Source organism: Eschrichtius robustus, chromosome 7 (genome assembly GCF_028021215.1).
Source record: "Eschrichtius robustus isolate mEscRob2 chromosome 7, mEscRob2.pri, whole genome shotgun sequence".
Taxonomy (NCBI): Eukaryota; Metazoa; Chordata; class Mammalia; order Artiodactyla; family Eschrichtiidae; genus Eschrichtius; species Eschrichtius robustus.
The window spans coordinates 106,096,663-106,113,195 of record NC_090830.1 but is presented as its reverse complement, the minus strand read 5'-3'; the positions used below and the strand labels follow the sequence as shown (position 1 = coordinate 106,113,195).

Genomic DNA, 16,533 nt, shown 5'->3' with positions numbered 1-16,533 from the left:
AAAAAGAACAGTGGAGGGCTGGCATTTCACGGGGTTGGCAAAGGGTGGCAGCAATCATCATTACCACCATCATCACCCTCAGCATCACATCATCACTGCAACATTTACTGAACACAAATTAGATGCCAGATACTATGCTAAGTTCTTCATATACATTATCTCATTTAATCCTCAGAACAACTCTGTGAGGTTGTTGCTCTTTTTTTTTTTTTTTTTTTTTTTAACATCTTGAGGTTGTTGCTCTTATTCCTGCTTTATGGTGGCAGACACTAAAGCCTAGAAAGGCAAAGTCACCTATTCAAGATGACACAGTGTTGAAGTCAAGACTCGAACAAAAGACAGAATGATGCTCCTGTTCAATTTCTTTTAAGCAAGAAGCAACTCAGAGGCTGAGAGTCCTATAGGACAAAGAGAGCCCCAGATAACACTTGTCTTTTTGATTCTGAGCCCCTCTCTCTGCTTGCTTCAACAAAGCCTCTGTCCCCCTTCTCATTTGAATGTGAGCCCCAAATGGTCTTCATTATGGCTGCAGAAAACAATACCATTGGAAACAAGCGGCTTGAATCCATCAGTCTTCACACAGGCTCCAAATGCCTCTTTTTAAACATCACTCATGTAGTAGGTGCACATGGAAATTAACATTCAAATAGTAAGGATGGATAGGAGGTGACAAGTAAGAGGCCTCTCTTGGAGGTAACCATTTTTGCATGATTCTGTGTCTATTCTTTGGCAGTTATCTCCTAACTGTAAAAAAGATTTTCATCCCATTTAAAAAAATATATTCTCTTCTGTTTCAAGAAGAATACATTTAATCACCTCGATGAAAGATAAGGAATTTGGCCCATTCTCCCCATTACTGCAAGTTATATTTTTTTAGTTTTATTTTTCTGTTGGTAACTGTATGTTTCAGCTTTAAATACTATTCTTAATCTTCTCTCTTTACATTTCAATTTAAATGTATTTCTTAACTCCCCCAAGGCTATCCATCTGCTCTTTATCCTCTAAACCTTCCTCTTTCGGGATCAATGCCGTGACTTCTTTTCTTTTTTTATAACATCTTTATTGGAGTATAATTGCTTTACAATGGTGTGTTAGTTTCTGCTTTATAACAAAGTGAATCAGTTATACATATACATGTGTCCCCATATCTCTTCCCTCTTGCATCTCCCTCCCTCCCACCCTCCCTAACCCACCCCTCTAGGTGGTCACAAAGCACCGAGCTGATCTCCCTGTGCTATGCGGCTGCTTCCCACTAGCTATCTATTTTACGTTTGGTAGTGTATATATGTCCATGTCACTCTCTCACTTTGTCCCAGCTTACCCTTCCCCCTCCCTGTATCCTCAAGTCCATTCTCTAGTAGGTCTGCATCTTTATTCCCGTCTTGCCTCTAGGTTCTTCATGACCACTTTTTTTTTTTTTTTTTTTAGATTCCATATATATGTGTTGGCATACGGTACTTGTTTTCTTCTTTCTGACTTACTTCACTCTGTATGACAGTCTCTAGGTCCATCCACCTCACTACAAACAACTCAGTTTCATTCCTTTTTACGGCTGAGTAATATTCCATTGTATATATGTGCCACATCTTCTTTATCCATTCATCTGTTAATGGACACTTAGGTTGCTTCCATGTCCTGGCTATTGTAAATGGAGCTGCAATGAACATTTTGGTACATGACTCTTTTTGAATTATGGTTTTCTCAGGGTATATGCCCAGTAGTGGGATTGCTGGGTCGTATGGTAGCTCTCCTTTTAGTTTTTTAAGGAACCTCCATACTGTTCTCCATAGTGGCTGTATCAATTTACATTCCCACCAACAGTAATGTTGGCGATTTCTTATTCCAGTTTGTTTTGGGAAAACATTTGCTTACTGACATTGAAAAGTCACCTTTTAGGACTTTTTGATTTAAAACAGTTATGAGTTCAGTTTTATACGTGGTAAGCAAGCTTTGGGAGGAAGGCTTGGAATCCAGTTGCTGCTGTTTCTTTGGGTATAGAGTTTCAAATAACTATCTTGCAAATGAATTTCAGGAATATGGCCCACTCTGAGTTTCTGTAACTAGGACTTGACATTTTTATGATCAGCTCAAACAGAGGAACTGCAAGTGACTGGCTGGGGTTGCTGTCCTCACCAACCATCTTTCTGAATTCAATGTTAGGATTTAACCAACCCTTAATTTCTTGATTTCTTGAAGTGATGGGAAGGAAGGATGGGCATATGATCCAACAATTCTATTAACTTTTGCCATTAGTAACACGTTGGAAGGATTTGAAATTATTTTTTTAAAGATAAATTCATGGTCATCTTAAACCTAACTCCCTTTATCCCCACTACATCCATTCAGTCTCCACATTCTATTAATTCTACCTCTTACTTACACCTCTCTGCTGCTTCCCAAGGATTTAGACTCTTTGGTACAGTGAACAGTCTGTGCACTGCACAAAAGTCCTGACCCGAGTGGAGGGGAGGTCCGAGATCCAGCCCACATGCTGTGCACTAAACGATATGCGTGGGTATGAGGCTGTATCACTCTGCAGAGAGTGAGGAGGGGGTCTTTTCGTAATTTTTACCAATTACTAAATGTGCCAGCAGCACCCTACATTGCCTTAGCAACAGCCTCTTAAATGCCTCCAGTTCTCACTGCTCTTTCCTTCCATCCACCTTCCACACCAAACATACTCACCTGAAGTATCAGAGACCCTAATTCAGTAGGTTTGGGGGTGAAGCCCAGAAAGCTATACTTTGGACACTCAGGCTGGGCAATTCTGATGCAGGTGGGCTAAGGGTGACACTCTGAGCAGCCCCACCCCACACTGCAGCCAGATGGATCTTCCTAAAAACAGAGTCTGATCACATCACACGCTTCCTTAGAACCCTTCAGTGTCTCTCATTACTTACAAGGTAAAAGCCAAGCTCTTTATCATGAAATACAACCCTATGGAGACCTATTTTCTCCCCCCAGCCCAGCCCATGCCTTCCTACTTACTCCCTGTATGCCCCAAGCTTTGGCCAGAACTGCCTGGTAGACCAGCAGTCCCTGAACACACCGTGCCTTTTCCTGTCTCATGCCTTTACACCTGGGTGCCCCGTTCCCTCTGCCAGTTACCATCAGCCCCTCTATCTGTCCCTGGTCCTCCCGGAGGAGTTTCCCTTATCAGTCAACACCCCAGGTCTCTATTCCAACTGAGCAGACCTCTCTCTTCACAAAGCCCTGCTGGGGTCCACTGCAGAAAGAACAGGAGATTGTGTTTTTAATGGGGTAGTAAGTGAGGAGTGAATGGGCTTTTGATAAAGAAGACCAGTCACTGGGTTTAGGGCCGATTCTAACTGAAAATGACCTCATCTTAACTCGATTACATCTGTAAAGATCTTATTTCCAAATAAAGTCCCATCTGTAGGAACTGGGGTTTGAACTTCAACATATTTCTTTCAAGGGACACAAGTCAACCCACAATAAGGACTAAATGAAATAATGCAGATGAAGGGCTTGGTGCATTGCCTGAATCACAGTAAGCACTCAACAGGCTGTCTGGTTTCAAGTGCTGACTCTATCACGGACTATCTGTGTACACCTAGGCAAGTTTCTTCATGTCTCTGGGTCTCAGTTTCCTCATTAGTAGATAGTACCTCCCTCATTGGACCATTGAATGGTCAATGAAATCACACATATAAAGCATTCAGAGTAATACCTGGCACCAAGCAAGAACTAAAAAATGTTCACAGCTATTACTATAATTCTAATTTTAATCCTTCCCTTTACCCAACTTTCTCTTTACAGATGGAAGAGTTTAAAATTTCAGAGAGGGGCTTCCCTGGTGGCGCAGTGGTTAAGAATTGCCTGCCAATGGAGGGGGCATGGGTTTGAGACATGGTCTGGGAAGAACCCACATGCCGCGGAGCAACTAAGCCGGTGCGCCACAACTACTGAGCCTGCGCTCTAGAGCCCGTGAGCCACAACTACTGAGCCCGTGAACCACAACTGCTGAAACCCGCGTGCCTAGAGCCCATGCTCCGCAACAGGAGAAGCCACCGCAATGAGAAGCCCGCGCACCGCAACAAAGAGTAGCCCCCGCTCGCAGCAACTAGAGAAAGCCCGCATGCAGCAACAAAGACCCAACTCAACCAATAAATAAATAAATTAATTAATAAAGAGTAAATAAAATAAAATTTCAGAGATATCAGTAATGGGGATGTCATCTTGAAAAAATTAAAAAATAAATGTAATTCCTCTGCTTCACCCTCTTTCTCCCCCAAAATACACACAATTGTTTTGACTCAAGAAGCATCATGTCTCCAGTAATATCTGAGGTAGGTAACTTCGCTCTTCACTGGAGCTTTGGAGAAGCTCCCCCTGGTTATAAGCATGGGTGTGGAGTCACACTCTTCAGTCACACCTGAGCATGTTTAGGTACATCTCGACATGGAGTCACAGTCCTGGATGACACCTGGCCACCTGTGTCCCAAGGCAGAGGGTTTTTGTCTTGTGCCTACCAAACTTCCCAGCCCCGTGAGCTACAGACCCCACCATCAACTGACTAGCCTTGCACTTTATGAATCTCTTGAGGGTAGTAAGGGCTACCTCAGTAGACCTGAAACCTAATATTACATCTTCTCTGGAGTGAGAAATATTATTTTACAAGTTGAAGGCTTCCAGATGTGATCTGTCACATTCTTCCCAGAGGTGACACAGCCCTAGGCCCTAGTGGGCAGAGAATGAACACTTTTTAGCTGATTAACTGGCATAAAAACATACCCCAAGTTACATTAAAGCATACTTTAACATCAATGAAATAATTTCAAGGTCACAAAACTAGTAAGTCAGAGGATTTCTTTAAATACACTGAAATCTTGGAATTAGAACTATGGACATGCCTTCCCTTGCCTGGTAGGCATGTAAAGGGTAATTGTTTTGATTATGAGGAAGTCAACCAGGACAGCCTTAATAAACTAAATTATTTATGAGGTACAAGCACATAGTTCAAATGTGTGTGTGTGTGTATTCCTATTAGGACTTCTTATTTTTATACTCAAAGGCATTTACTTTAGAAGAAGACACAAATAGAACATACTTATTGCAGTAGAAGAAAATAAGTTGAAAATTTATCAGACCTTTCTATCAGAAACAGAATATTCCCCATTTTCAAATAAGAATATTACATTTGTAGGGCAGTTTTTGTTTTCATATTGATATTCTATCTATAGTCTTTATATGATGAATAACTTTATTTATTAATAGCTATTCTATACATACACATACCTAAACTGGTTAAAAATGAGCACTGTCTACTACATAATTTAAATATGGGTAACTATGCTTTGTCCTGGTAATACATAAATATTTAATCCTTTAATTTACAAACTTACTTAGGAACAATTTGAGGAGAAATTGAGTTTAATGTACTAAATTTATTATATTGGCTGATACAATATGCACATTTGAAAACATTTAGCCTCCTTATATTGAAAAATCCTCCTCCTTGTCACTACTTTTTTTACTTTTGCTATTTCAGTGCTTTACATTACTATCAATTATCTTATTCTTTTCTCTCGCTTTTTACTTTATTGTGATTTTGTAATTTTTAGTAGGGAGTACATTGGAAAAAAAGAAACAGAAGCAGGTGGATTTAGAAAATGTATTCCTGATTATTGAAGTTAATAATTCTTTTGGCTGCCACTGCTATACAGAGTTGGTCCTGCGATTCTAACAAGGTTAATGGGAAGGAAGAGAAGGGGAACCAGATGGGAAGTAGAAAGATCTTGAGTGTACTCAACTAGTGGAAGTCCCTGACAGTCCTTACACAGTCCCTGCTGTAAGTTCTCCATTTTCCATTTTGAGACAGTACATCCTTGTAATCAAGGGCATACCCTTGTTTTTCGATGTTTCACATCAGAAAATGTTTCTCATTATTTGGCAAACTTTCCACTTAGTAGATGGACCATCCTCATTGGTCCTGAAGGCAGAAAACCAGGAATGTACTGACTGTTGGCTGTTTTTCTAGAGCCACCTGTACCACAGGAGGTGTGCAAGCTGATGGAGATTTCAGAGGGTTAGCAGAATCCTGTAGATTGTGGTAAAGCTGCAAGGCTGCAGAACTCTGACTAATCAACACTTAAGTTACCAATTCCTGACCTGTGAATGCCCTGTGAATAATGAAGAACGGGTTGCACATTTTCTCCTCCTATTCTCACCTACTATAGGCAGCTCCAACCCTCATCTTGTAATCATAACCACTTCCAGGAGACAAGTTGACTTGGGGCACCTGCAGGTCACGTGAAAAGCTGTCTTCATATTTCTTTTTCTTTTTCGGTTCTTTCTAACATCTTAATGGACCTGGCACCAAAGACCTACATAACATGTTCCTCCTCCTTTTTAAATTCTTCAATTCTTTTGTGTGTGTGTGTATGTGGTAAAGCACATATAACAAAAACTTCAGCATCCTAACCATTTTTAATATAGTTGAGTGGTAATGAGTACATTCATAATGTTATGCCACCATCACCACAATCCATCTCCAAAACTCTTTTCATCTTGCAAAACTGAAACTCTGTACCCATTAACAGTAACTCCCATACCCACCCCACACCAGCCCCTGGCAACCACAATTCTACTTTGTCTCTATGATTTTGATTATTCTAAGTGCCCCATATAAAAGGAATCATACAGCATTTGTCTTTTGCCCTCCTCCTTTTTTTCTACCTTTTCCAACTCCATTTAACCCACTTCATATGTGATCTCTCTCATGGAAGAGGTCATTCTTTTTGACCCTCTTCCTTATCCTTTCCCTTTGGGAAAAAAATTATAAACCCTGCCCTGCCTTCCTTTTCCCTTCTTCATTCCACTTATAAGTCTCTCATTAAAAGAAAAGAAATAAAACTTACTGGGATAATAATTTTCTGAATCTTTCATGTTAGATATGAGTTTCAAAAGATAATTAACCATAACAACAGAACTACAGATGCCAACATCTAAAATCTCTGAAATGGCCCAAAGTTCTTTACAAAAGCTCCATAAAAGTTTTAATTTAACTCTACTCATCTTAATTAAAATTATTTCCCCTCAACAAGAAATGTCTTTTAACTCACTTGTATTGCTCTTTTCCTGGAGGCTGATTCTCAGTATTCTAATAATTGTGTTTTTCTCTTTGTTCCATGGGAAGTGTGTAGATTTCAACTGTGTTATGGGTTAAAGGGGTTTTTGAGGACTAGAGTCTGGGAACCAAATCACAACGTTTAATACTGCTTCTCCAGGAAAGTATTCTAAGTTACACACAGCTCCTGAGAAATGAACTTCTGGCACACAAGTCATTTATAAACTGGGGACTGAGTGTGTTACACACTTCCCACAGATTTTCATTGGTGACAGAGAGCTGAAAGTTGTTGGCCTACTCAGTGCCACAGGACACACAGTGAACAATAAAACAAGCAGAAAAGCACTGCACAGCAGCCAAGCATATCCTCTAGACCCCCTGCTGGAGTATACGACCAACAGAGCTCAAGACTCAACTAGTCAGTATGCTGAACCTATAGGTTCCATAAACACTCCATGACTTTGAACGGCCATGTGTGATTTTTTTTTTTTGACACATTATCTCTCACTGCATGTTAAAGAAATGTATGTTTCACTGTGGCACATATAGACTTTGAAAACCTCAGGGGAGTGGGCACTGAAGTTGAAAAAGGTTTCCAAGAGAGCAAGTCAGAGCTATAGAAATTAGCTTGGAGCTGAAGCCAACTGGCTAATTGTATTATTCAGCAGAAGCTACTAACAGAGGGATATCAGAAACCATTAAAGAGCTGCAACACAGAAAGTAAAAGAAACTCCCAACTCTTGAATAAAACCCCCATTTAAAGATAACATATTAGCTGATGATTCAATGAGTCTCAGAGATGGGAATGCTGATAGGAGTTCTGATCTGAACACAGACAGGCAAAGAGCAATTGAGATCAAGTTATTATCAGGGCAACAGACACCTTAACCAGTGGCCTCCTTTTTTCTCCCCAAAGGTCTGTGTAGGCCTGGAGGCAGCCTGCCTTGGTTGGGGAGCCTGGAGATCTGCCCTTTTGCAATTAATGGGGAAGAAACAAAGTGGCTTTTATTGACTTCTGTTTGTTTGCGGCCAAGCCATTTGTCACATGGAACATTAACTCTGCCTCCAAACTCTTTGAACACTTAGAGCCACTTCCACATTATTTGGCATTTAACTCTCTGCAGTCTGTTCTTTGAATACTTGGTGCATGCAAATGTGGCCTCCTCGTTAGGATCATAAACAACTTAAAGGCGAGTAAATTGACTTGTACTTTATTAGGATCGCCCATAACACCTACACACTGCTGGGCACAGAGTGGGTATCTGATCAACACAGCTTGATTAACTCACAGGATAAGGTCCTCACATAGAGTCACAAGCACTGAAGCAATGCCAACTCTATATGCTAATCTCAGCCCAAATTCCCAGGAAGAGCATTGATGGAGAATGTAAGCTTGGCAGTTACCAGGAGCCTCATTGGAGTAGGGAAATCTTGAATCCTATGTATAGGGGAAACTGCCTACTACCTAGAGACTGCAAGTTCCTTGGGGGCAGGGGCTATGTTTTGTTCCCTACCCAGCACCTAGTAGGGGCTCAAAAAACATATGCTGAATGAATGAAACACATATGAAACCAAGTGTCTCCTCTTTAGTCTCTTGGATTAGTTGTCCCACATTTTGTGTTTTTGTTCATTCATTCTTTATAACCAATCCACAAAAGTGAAGGTGACTCTAGAAAACAAATCAACATGGCACCCACTCAGGTGTGAACCCCCTCTAGGGCCCGCCCAAGGGGTGCTGGGAGTGGGGAGGTTGAGGATCAAGGAGGAAGGCCACTGGCCTGATAATCGCAGGTCTGGGGCTTGCTGTGGAGGGACAAGAGCTGCTCTCCTTGAGAGAAGTGGCCGGATGTCAGATTGAGCTCTTGGCAGCCCCCAGGCAGTGGAATGCTGCCCTGCATGGTCCCCGTCTGGCTGGCATCTTCCTGCCAGGGAAGGCTGCCAAGCGGGTGGTGACAGCTGTGCAGTGCATAAATCTCCAAGGTTCTTTGGTGCACTGCCATTTCTGACTCGCCTTTCTGCTACTTGTGGGAAGTAGCTGGGAAGTTCTGATCCCATTTTCCATTGGCTTTCATTTTTCAGCAGGACACCTATCTTATCTTTTAAGATGGGAGTCACTGGAAGATGGCCTTTAGCTCTTCTGGTCAACATGAACCTACTGATTCTGTGTAGAAACGAGAACTATATTCCACTCTGTTTTGAATGAAACGGTTGGTTTTCACTGTGGCCACATGACTACACTTGTTTACAAGGCTTTTTTTTACAATAATTGACATCTGTCATAGACTACCACTAGGAGAAACCACTTATCTGAATAACTTAAAAAAATAAAGATAGCCTTTTAGCCATTTTTGAAAAAAATTTCAATATCTTAATGCTTATCATTCGGAATGTTTATACCTTAAGGGATTTTGATAGAGGACTATCTTTTTATATATTCTCTTAAAGCAGCTATCTTTTCTTAAAGTTGCTGATACGTGGACTCAATTTTCCATCAGGAGTTGCAATAAATGTTAACTTAGATTCTTTTCTGCATTCAAAGAAGAAAAGTTAAAAGTGAAATTTCAGACATTACCTTTCAGCATCATTCGTCCGGTGGATCCTCCAAAAGAATTGAGAAGGTTACTTCTTGCTCCTAAAGATGTGGTGGCTTCTAGGAGAGAGCCGGTGATGTACTGAGATATGGAAGTCCTTTGGAGGGTGGCACGATACTCACAAACAGTGTCTTGGACACATTGCTTTAAGCACGGACCAATGTTAATCCTTTCATGGGCTGTCTCGGAGGCTGGGAGCTTTGTGAAGAAATGGAGAAGAGATCTAATTGTCTCTTCTGTTTCTTCTCCCCTTCTCACTGCACTGTAGATCTGTGAATAGCACAAAGTACAGGAAGTATTAATCTAGTTTCTTAGAAAAGCAAATTAACTTGTTGACAAAATGCCAAGATGACTTATTAAGAAAGAAGGCTCAGTCGCTCTAAGTGCAAACACTCGTGAACACTGGACTCATGCATTAACCTGAACATTCTACAGACACCATTTATTTGGGAAAGTTATGTGTAGTTATGAAATGGGCCATTCAAACAACCTTGCTATCAAACAGAGCACTTACAACTTGTACGAACCAAAAATATATTCAGCTCAAATTTCTCCTCCTCCTCCTCAGCAGAATAAAGCTCGTCTGTAGCGGGACAAGGGCAAACCTTTCCTTTTTGTCCTTCTGGACCCTCCTGAGTGACTTTTCCAGATCTATCTCCAAGGAACACTGCAGACTGATTCATGAGGAATCTTCCCTCCATGCTCAAAATGAAGTAAGGATGAGAGGGTTAAAGGGCAGGAGAACATCTATATTTCTCTCTCGGGCATAATCCTTCAATCTGTCAGCTTGGATCAAAGTCTTTGAATACTTTTTCCATATCCAATGAGTTGCCAGATCCTACCCACTTTTCCTCCTTCCGTCTTTCCTTCTGTCTCTGCCACTATCCTGATTTCCTCTTTCCCTCATCATCTGAATTCACCAAGAATTATCTCAAGGAGATAGGATTATTAGGACAGTCTCCCAGCCAGGATTATTAGGACAGTCTCCCAGCCATAATTCCAATCCATTCCAATACAGTCGTTCAACAGGCATTTATATAGATCTGTTCTGTGAGAAGCACTGAGATAAAAGATGTGGGGCATGTACAAAGAGTAACACACCTCTTGTGCTACAGGACTTCACAATCTAATTTAGAAGATGAGACCTGAAAATGATGAGGTTTGACATTATTTCTGGGAGGTTTGGGGTTTTGTCAAGGTCTCTGGGAAGCCAGAGCCTTCTGGGTAGTGTATAAACGACAGGGAAGAAAGAAAACATGGGTGAGTTAATCCAGCTTTCTGATGGTGGTATAAAGGTTTACTGTATTGTGTTGTCTCCATCATGTCACTTTGAGCACCTTGCCTTGGTTGACTTGTCATTCATTCATTATATCAATGTTTATATACCAGTTATGTGTCAGGCCTGGGTAAATAAGACAGCTTCTCCCCTCAAAGAGTTCACAGTTTAATAAGGAAGACAGATAAGCAAAAAGCTCATAGTAGGGTAGAAATTGAGGTCACCCCCTCTGTTGACACCAGTGAGTGGCCAGGGAAGGGAAGACCCTTGCATGCCCTCCAGACCCTGCATGCGCCCTCGTGATGCTGCACACTCCAAATCTCACCTTAACTAGAGCCCTTGGGTACTCAAAAGGACCCCTGTTGAGCTGTGCTGGGCCCTTAGGAGACCCTAGAATGTACCCAGAATCCCCCCTGATATTCAAACTGTGCTGACACCCTAACTAGAGTTCTACTCTGCCTTCCTCTGCCTACTGGTATATACTTGCTACTTGAAGGCAGAGTGCAGATTCTTTAGCTTTAGTTCTCTGTCATTAAATTTCTGGTGGCCAGTGTGGCCACGGAGACGGTGTGCTGGGAGAGAAATAGCCCAGGCTTGGGGTCAGGTATATGGGATGACTTGACCAGCCAGAGAGGATACTAATGCCCCTTCTTAGAGATGGTGTGGGATTCACCCTGACAATGCATATAAAGTGCTCAGTCTAGTGTCTAGAAATGGCACCCATTACTATTGAGCAAGAAGAGAATGGACTCTATCCTCAAGGAGCAGCAGGTGGTTGTTTAACAACAGAGCACAGTCTATGCAATTCACTGTGATGGGGTTATAACCTTGCTCTTAGATGCTGCTGGATAATATCATCCTAACCTTATTTGGGTGTACTGTGAGGACAAATGCGGGTAGAGAGCTGCAGAGCTCAGGATGTGATTTTCTTCTCTCAGCTCCAAATCATACAGGCAATCCCCAACACACTAAGTCTCGAGACAGTGCTTCAGAAGTAAATGTTCTAAACATTCAGGGAAAAGAACCCACTGTGAGATCTGATAGCTAAAGAAGGATTCAGAGGGAAAGAAGATTTGAGCTGTGCCTTGGAAAACAGGCATGGCTCTAACTGGGGCAGCTGGGGGAGGCAACTCACATGGTAAGTAAAGGTGAAGAGGCTGGAACAGTGAATATGTCCTAAGGACACTGAGCAGAGCAGGTATTAAGAGCAGGGAGTGAGTGTAGGGAAATAACTGGGAAATTGGAAAGGTCAGTTGGCCTGATAAAGGAGAGCCATGAATGTCAAGCAAAGAGGTTTAATCCATCAGAGGTGGGAAACCGTTCACTTTTTTGCTTGTCTATTTGTTTTCAGCAGAGGAATGATCCTAAAAAGGTTTTATTTTACAAAGACTAACATGCTGATGGTTCCTAGTTACCAATGTGTTGACCCACTTTCTTTACTTGCCAAGCTGCTCTGTTGGCTCATTATGGCCACACTCATTACCCGATGTGTTCCAGTTTCCATCCCATGCCTTCAGAGGGTCCCAATGTCTCATTCAGTCCCTTATCGATCTTTCCCGAAGTGTCTTCCTCAAATCATTAGCCCTAGACGAACTGCATGAAATAAGGACTCCTTGATCATGGAAGTTTGAAAAACTCAGTATGTATTTCTACTTTTGAAGACTTACATTGCTTATTAAAATATTAACAACAATAAAAGGGTCAGAGTAAAGAAATCTATTTTATTTTGTTTAACTGAATGTTTTGAGTATTTCTCATGTTATTTGACCATGGATTTTTGTTAAAGAACATAGCCTGCGAATGTAGCATTGTATGGAATAATTTGCTCTAATCTAATGGCCGTTTCTTATTCTCATATCCTTGACCTCAGTGGAATCTCTGAAATAGACCATCACCCAGCTTTCTTGAAGTCCTGCCTCTCTTATCATTTCAGTGCTCCATCTTTGCCTTATTCTTATTTTTTAAAATTAATTAAGTAATTTATGTATTTTTGGCTGCGTTGGGTCTTCCTTGCTGCACGCGGCTTTCTCTAGTTGTGGCGAGCGGGGGCTACTCTTCGTTGCGGTGCGCAGGCTTCTCATGGCGGTAGCCTCTCCTGTTGCGAAGCACAGACTCTAGGCGCATGGGCTTCAGTAGTTGTGGCACGCAGGCTCAGTAGTTGTGGCTCATGGGCTCTAGAGCACAGGCTCAGTAGTTGTGGCGCATGGGCTTAGCTGCTCCGCAGCATGTGGGATCTTCCCGGACCAGGGATCAAACCCGTGTCCCCCGCATTGGCAGGCGGATTCTTAACCACTGCACTACCAGGGAAGTCCCTGCCTTATTCTTATTAAAGGTTTCCTCCTCAGGCCTTTAGGACAGTTGTGATACAACAGAGAGATGCCAACAAGTGTCTAATGTAGGGGGGTCAACAATTCGCTGGCCGTGGGCCAGGTTCACCCAAGGGACCTGCTTCATTTGACACACACTGTTTTAAAATCAGGAAAGTTTATATACACATCTGAAGTTAGAGCATCATCTGAAAAATGGAACAATCTGGCAACGTTGAGCATTTCCATGAGTTCTCCAGTTCGTGCCAGTCCCCATCACTCTCTAGTGAGCACACCTGGCCAATCATCTGGTCACCATTAGTATATGTGTTTGTGACACTTGCTTTAATGGAATATCGATATGGAGGTAGATACATACGATAAACCCGTACTGAGCTCCTCCAATCTGTCCTCTGTGTGCTCTTCCCTGTGCTAGTTTCTGAGAATACAGAGAGAAAGCCATGGCCTCTACTCTTAAGGGCTGTTGCAGCTCACCTCCAACATATATAAATGTCATGTATATATTAAGTAATTGTTCAGCATTGCTATCAGCTGTTTCCAAGCCCTCAAACTTGTCTGAAGAAATAAGAGATGAAGAGCTCCCAGAATAAAGCTCTGAGCTGCCATCACTACTGCTAACACCCCATCCACAAAGAATCAGAAAGATAGCTAAGGTTCTACCACCATCTGGACTAAAACATGTCATTCATATCAATACTGGATGAGCTGAATTCAAAGTGCTTGTTGGAAAAATGCTGAAATATGGATGAAGTGGTGGTAGATATGGCAGTGCTCAGGGTACGTGTTAAAAATAGGCTATAACCTCTTATTAGATTATCCACTTAAAAAAAAAAGAAGCAATTGTGGAAAATCCCATGTACATAGAATGGGAAGAGGAGGCAGTATAAAACAGTAATTATGAGTGTTGCTCTAGAGTGTTGGTTTGAGTCCTAGCTCCTCTGCTTCCCAGCTGTGTGACTTTGTATAATTTGCTTTTCCATTCTGTGCCTCAGTATGCTTTTCTCCAGTAGGGGGATATGATAGTAGCTGCCCCATAAAGTTGTGGTAAGAATTACAAGCTTTTTAAAAAAAATTTATTTATTTTTGGCTGTGTTTGGTCTTCGTTGCTGCGCACGGGCTTTCTCTAGTTGCGTCGAGCAGGGGCTGCTCTTTGTTCCGGTGCGTGGGCTTCTCATTGTGGTGGCTTCTCTTGTTGCAGAGCATGGGCTCTAGGCCCGTGGGCTTCAGTAGTTGTGGTTCGTGGGCGAGCATGGGCTCTAGGCCCGTGGGCTTCAGTAGTTGTGGCTCGCGGGCTTAGCTGCTCTGTGGCATGTGGGATCTTCAAGGACCAGGGCTCGAACCCGTGTCCCCTGCATTGGCAGGCAGATTCTTAACCACTGCGCCACCAAGGAAGCCCCAAGAATTACAAGCTTTGATAAACATAGTAACATGATTGGAACAGCCACTTAGTAAATGCTCAACAAATATTGGTTTTTATGATGATGGCGATAAGGATGATTGTGGTAGACTAAAAAAATGGCCATAAATTATTTCTTTCATTAATTCCAGGCCAGCCCTGTGATTTGCTTAACCAATGGGAATTTAGTAAACATGCTGCAAGTGAAGTCTTGTGTGTTGGAGCTTGCTCTCTCTTGCTGCTTTTAGGAATTCTGAGACAACTACCATGTGGAGAAGCCAGAGCTAGCTTGCTGGAGGATGAGAGACCATGGCCCAGTCACTCCTGTCACCTTTGCCAACAGCCTGCCAACAGGCAGACACATAGTGAATCCATCCTAGATCCTAGATCATCCAGGGGCCAGTCTACCTGCCATCATAGATACATGAGAGAGTCCAGCAAAGATCAGTTCATCCAGACGAGGAGAACCACCCAGCCAATTCACAGAAACATGAGCTAAATAAATGATTGTTGTAAAGGTCACTATGTTTTGGGAGTGCCTTGTTACACAGCAAAAGTTAACTTACATAATGATGATATGTTGGGCACAATAATGAGTATTTCCTTGTATGAGATTTGAATCCACACACTAGCCCTATGAGATTGATTCATTTCGCAGATGGGGACAGTAAGCCTACAGAGGTGGAGAAACACAGTCAACTTTACACAGCTAGTAAGAGGCTGAGCCAGGGTGGAAATTGGGTTTGTTCAACTCTGTAGTCCGGCTTTACCCATTGCACTAAACATGGTCACACCCAAAGCCCAAACAGTGGGATTCAAGAAAACATCATTATTTGGCAAGAGTTTTAAGTGATGTTAACGTTGCCATTGTTATTGTTTTTATTCCTGATATTTCCTTTCATGATCACCCTAAATTACTTTGGAAAACAGTCAAGTTATGACTAATGAATGATCAAATATGTTTCCTTTATATGGAGATTTATAGTTTTAAATTACAAGATAAAAAAAATATAAACTTTATCTCACTTGATTAATGTGGTAATAGAAGATGCTGAAAACTAGAGAGACTACTGCCCTATATGGGTCAATATCCTTTTTGAGATAAAATCAACACATCACAACAAGGCATCTAATCTTGCTAAACAGATGTGTGTCTATCCGTTCATTCAATAATTGATTTATATTTATTGAACGTATACATTGTGCCAAGCCCAGTGACTTGGGGATCCAGCAGAGAGCAAAAAGAGCTTTATGTTAGTGGGGAAGGCAGACAATAAACAAGTAGACCAAATAAGTTAATTAAAAATTGCAGACTATTTTAAACAGTCAAGATATATTTTGGATATGGACTCTACAGGACTTGCTGAAGTCACTGGGAATGAGGAAAGGAAAGGAGTCAAGGTTTTTATAGTTGGCCATTGTGGAGTTCTTAGAAATTATAAGATTTATACATATTTTTTAGATTCCACATATGAGTGATAACATAGAGTATTTGTCTTTCTCTGTATGCATAGGGAATACAGCCAACATTTTGTAATAACTTTAAATAGGGTACAATCTATAAAAATATTGAATCACTATGTTGTACACTTGAAACTAATATAAACATTGTAAATCAACTATACTTCAATAAAAAAAGATTTATATAGAGAGCTATAGATCAATGTTGCAAACAGTGCCCCTCATAGCACTTATGTTTAACCACCACTGTGAACTGTGAGTGGATCCTCTCCCTCGAATTATACTACTCCCATTATGGCAGGTGCTGTGTTTGAGCAGAATGACCTTGATATTATGATGTTACTTGCAGAAAAGCAAGCGATACTTAGACAACACTCAAGAAAACATTTGAA

The 16,533-nt window shown here is 41.5% G+C and overlaps 1 protein-coding gene across 9 annotated transcripts in view; it reads right to left on the bottom strand.

Moving 5' to 3' along the window:
- PLCE1 (phospholipase C epsilon 1) overlaps positions 1 to 16,533 on the bottom strand; it is a 311,916-nt gene that overhangs the window by 153,854 nt on the left and 141,529 nt on the right. For all 9 annotated transcript variants that reach the window (XR_011074510.1, XM_068548222.1, XM_068548229.1 and 6 more), the window contains one exon: positions 9,663 to 9,951. Coding sequence is in view for 8 of the 9 variants with exons in the window: in XM_068548222.1 (XP_068404323.1) it covers positions 9,663 to 9,951 (289 nt within the window). In the remaining variant the exon portion in view is untranslated. The remainder of the gene's footprint in view (positions 1 to 9,662; positions 9,952 to 16,533) is intronic.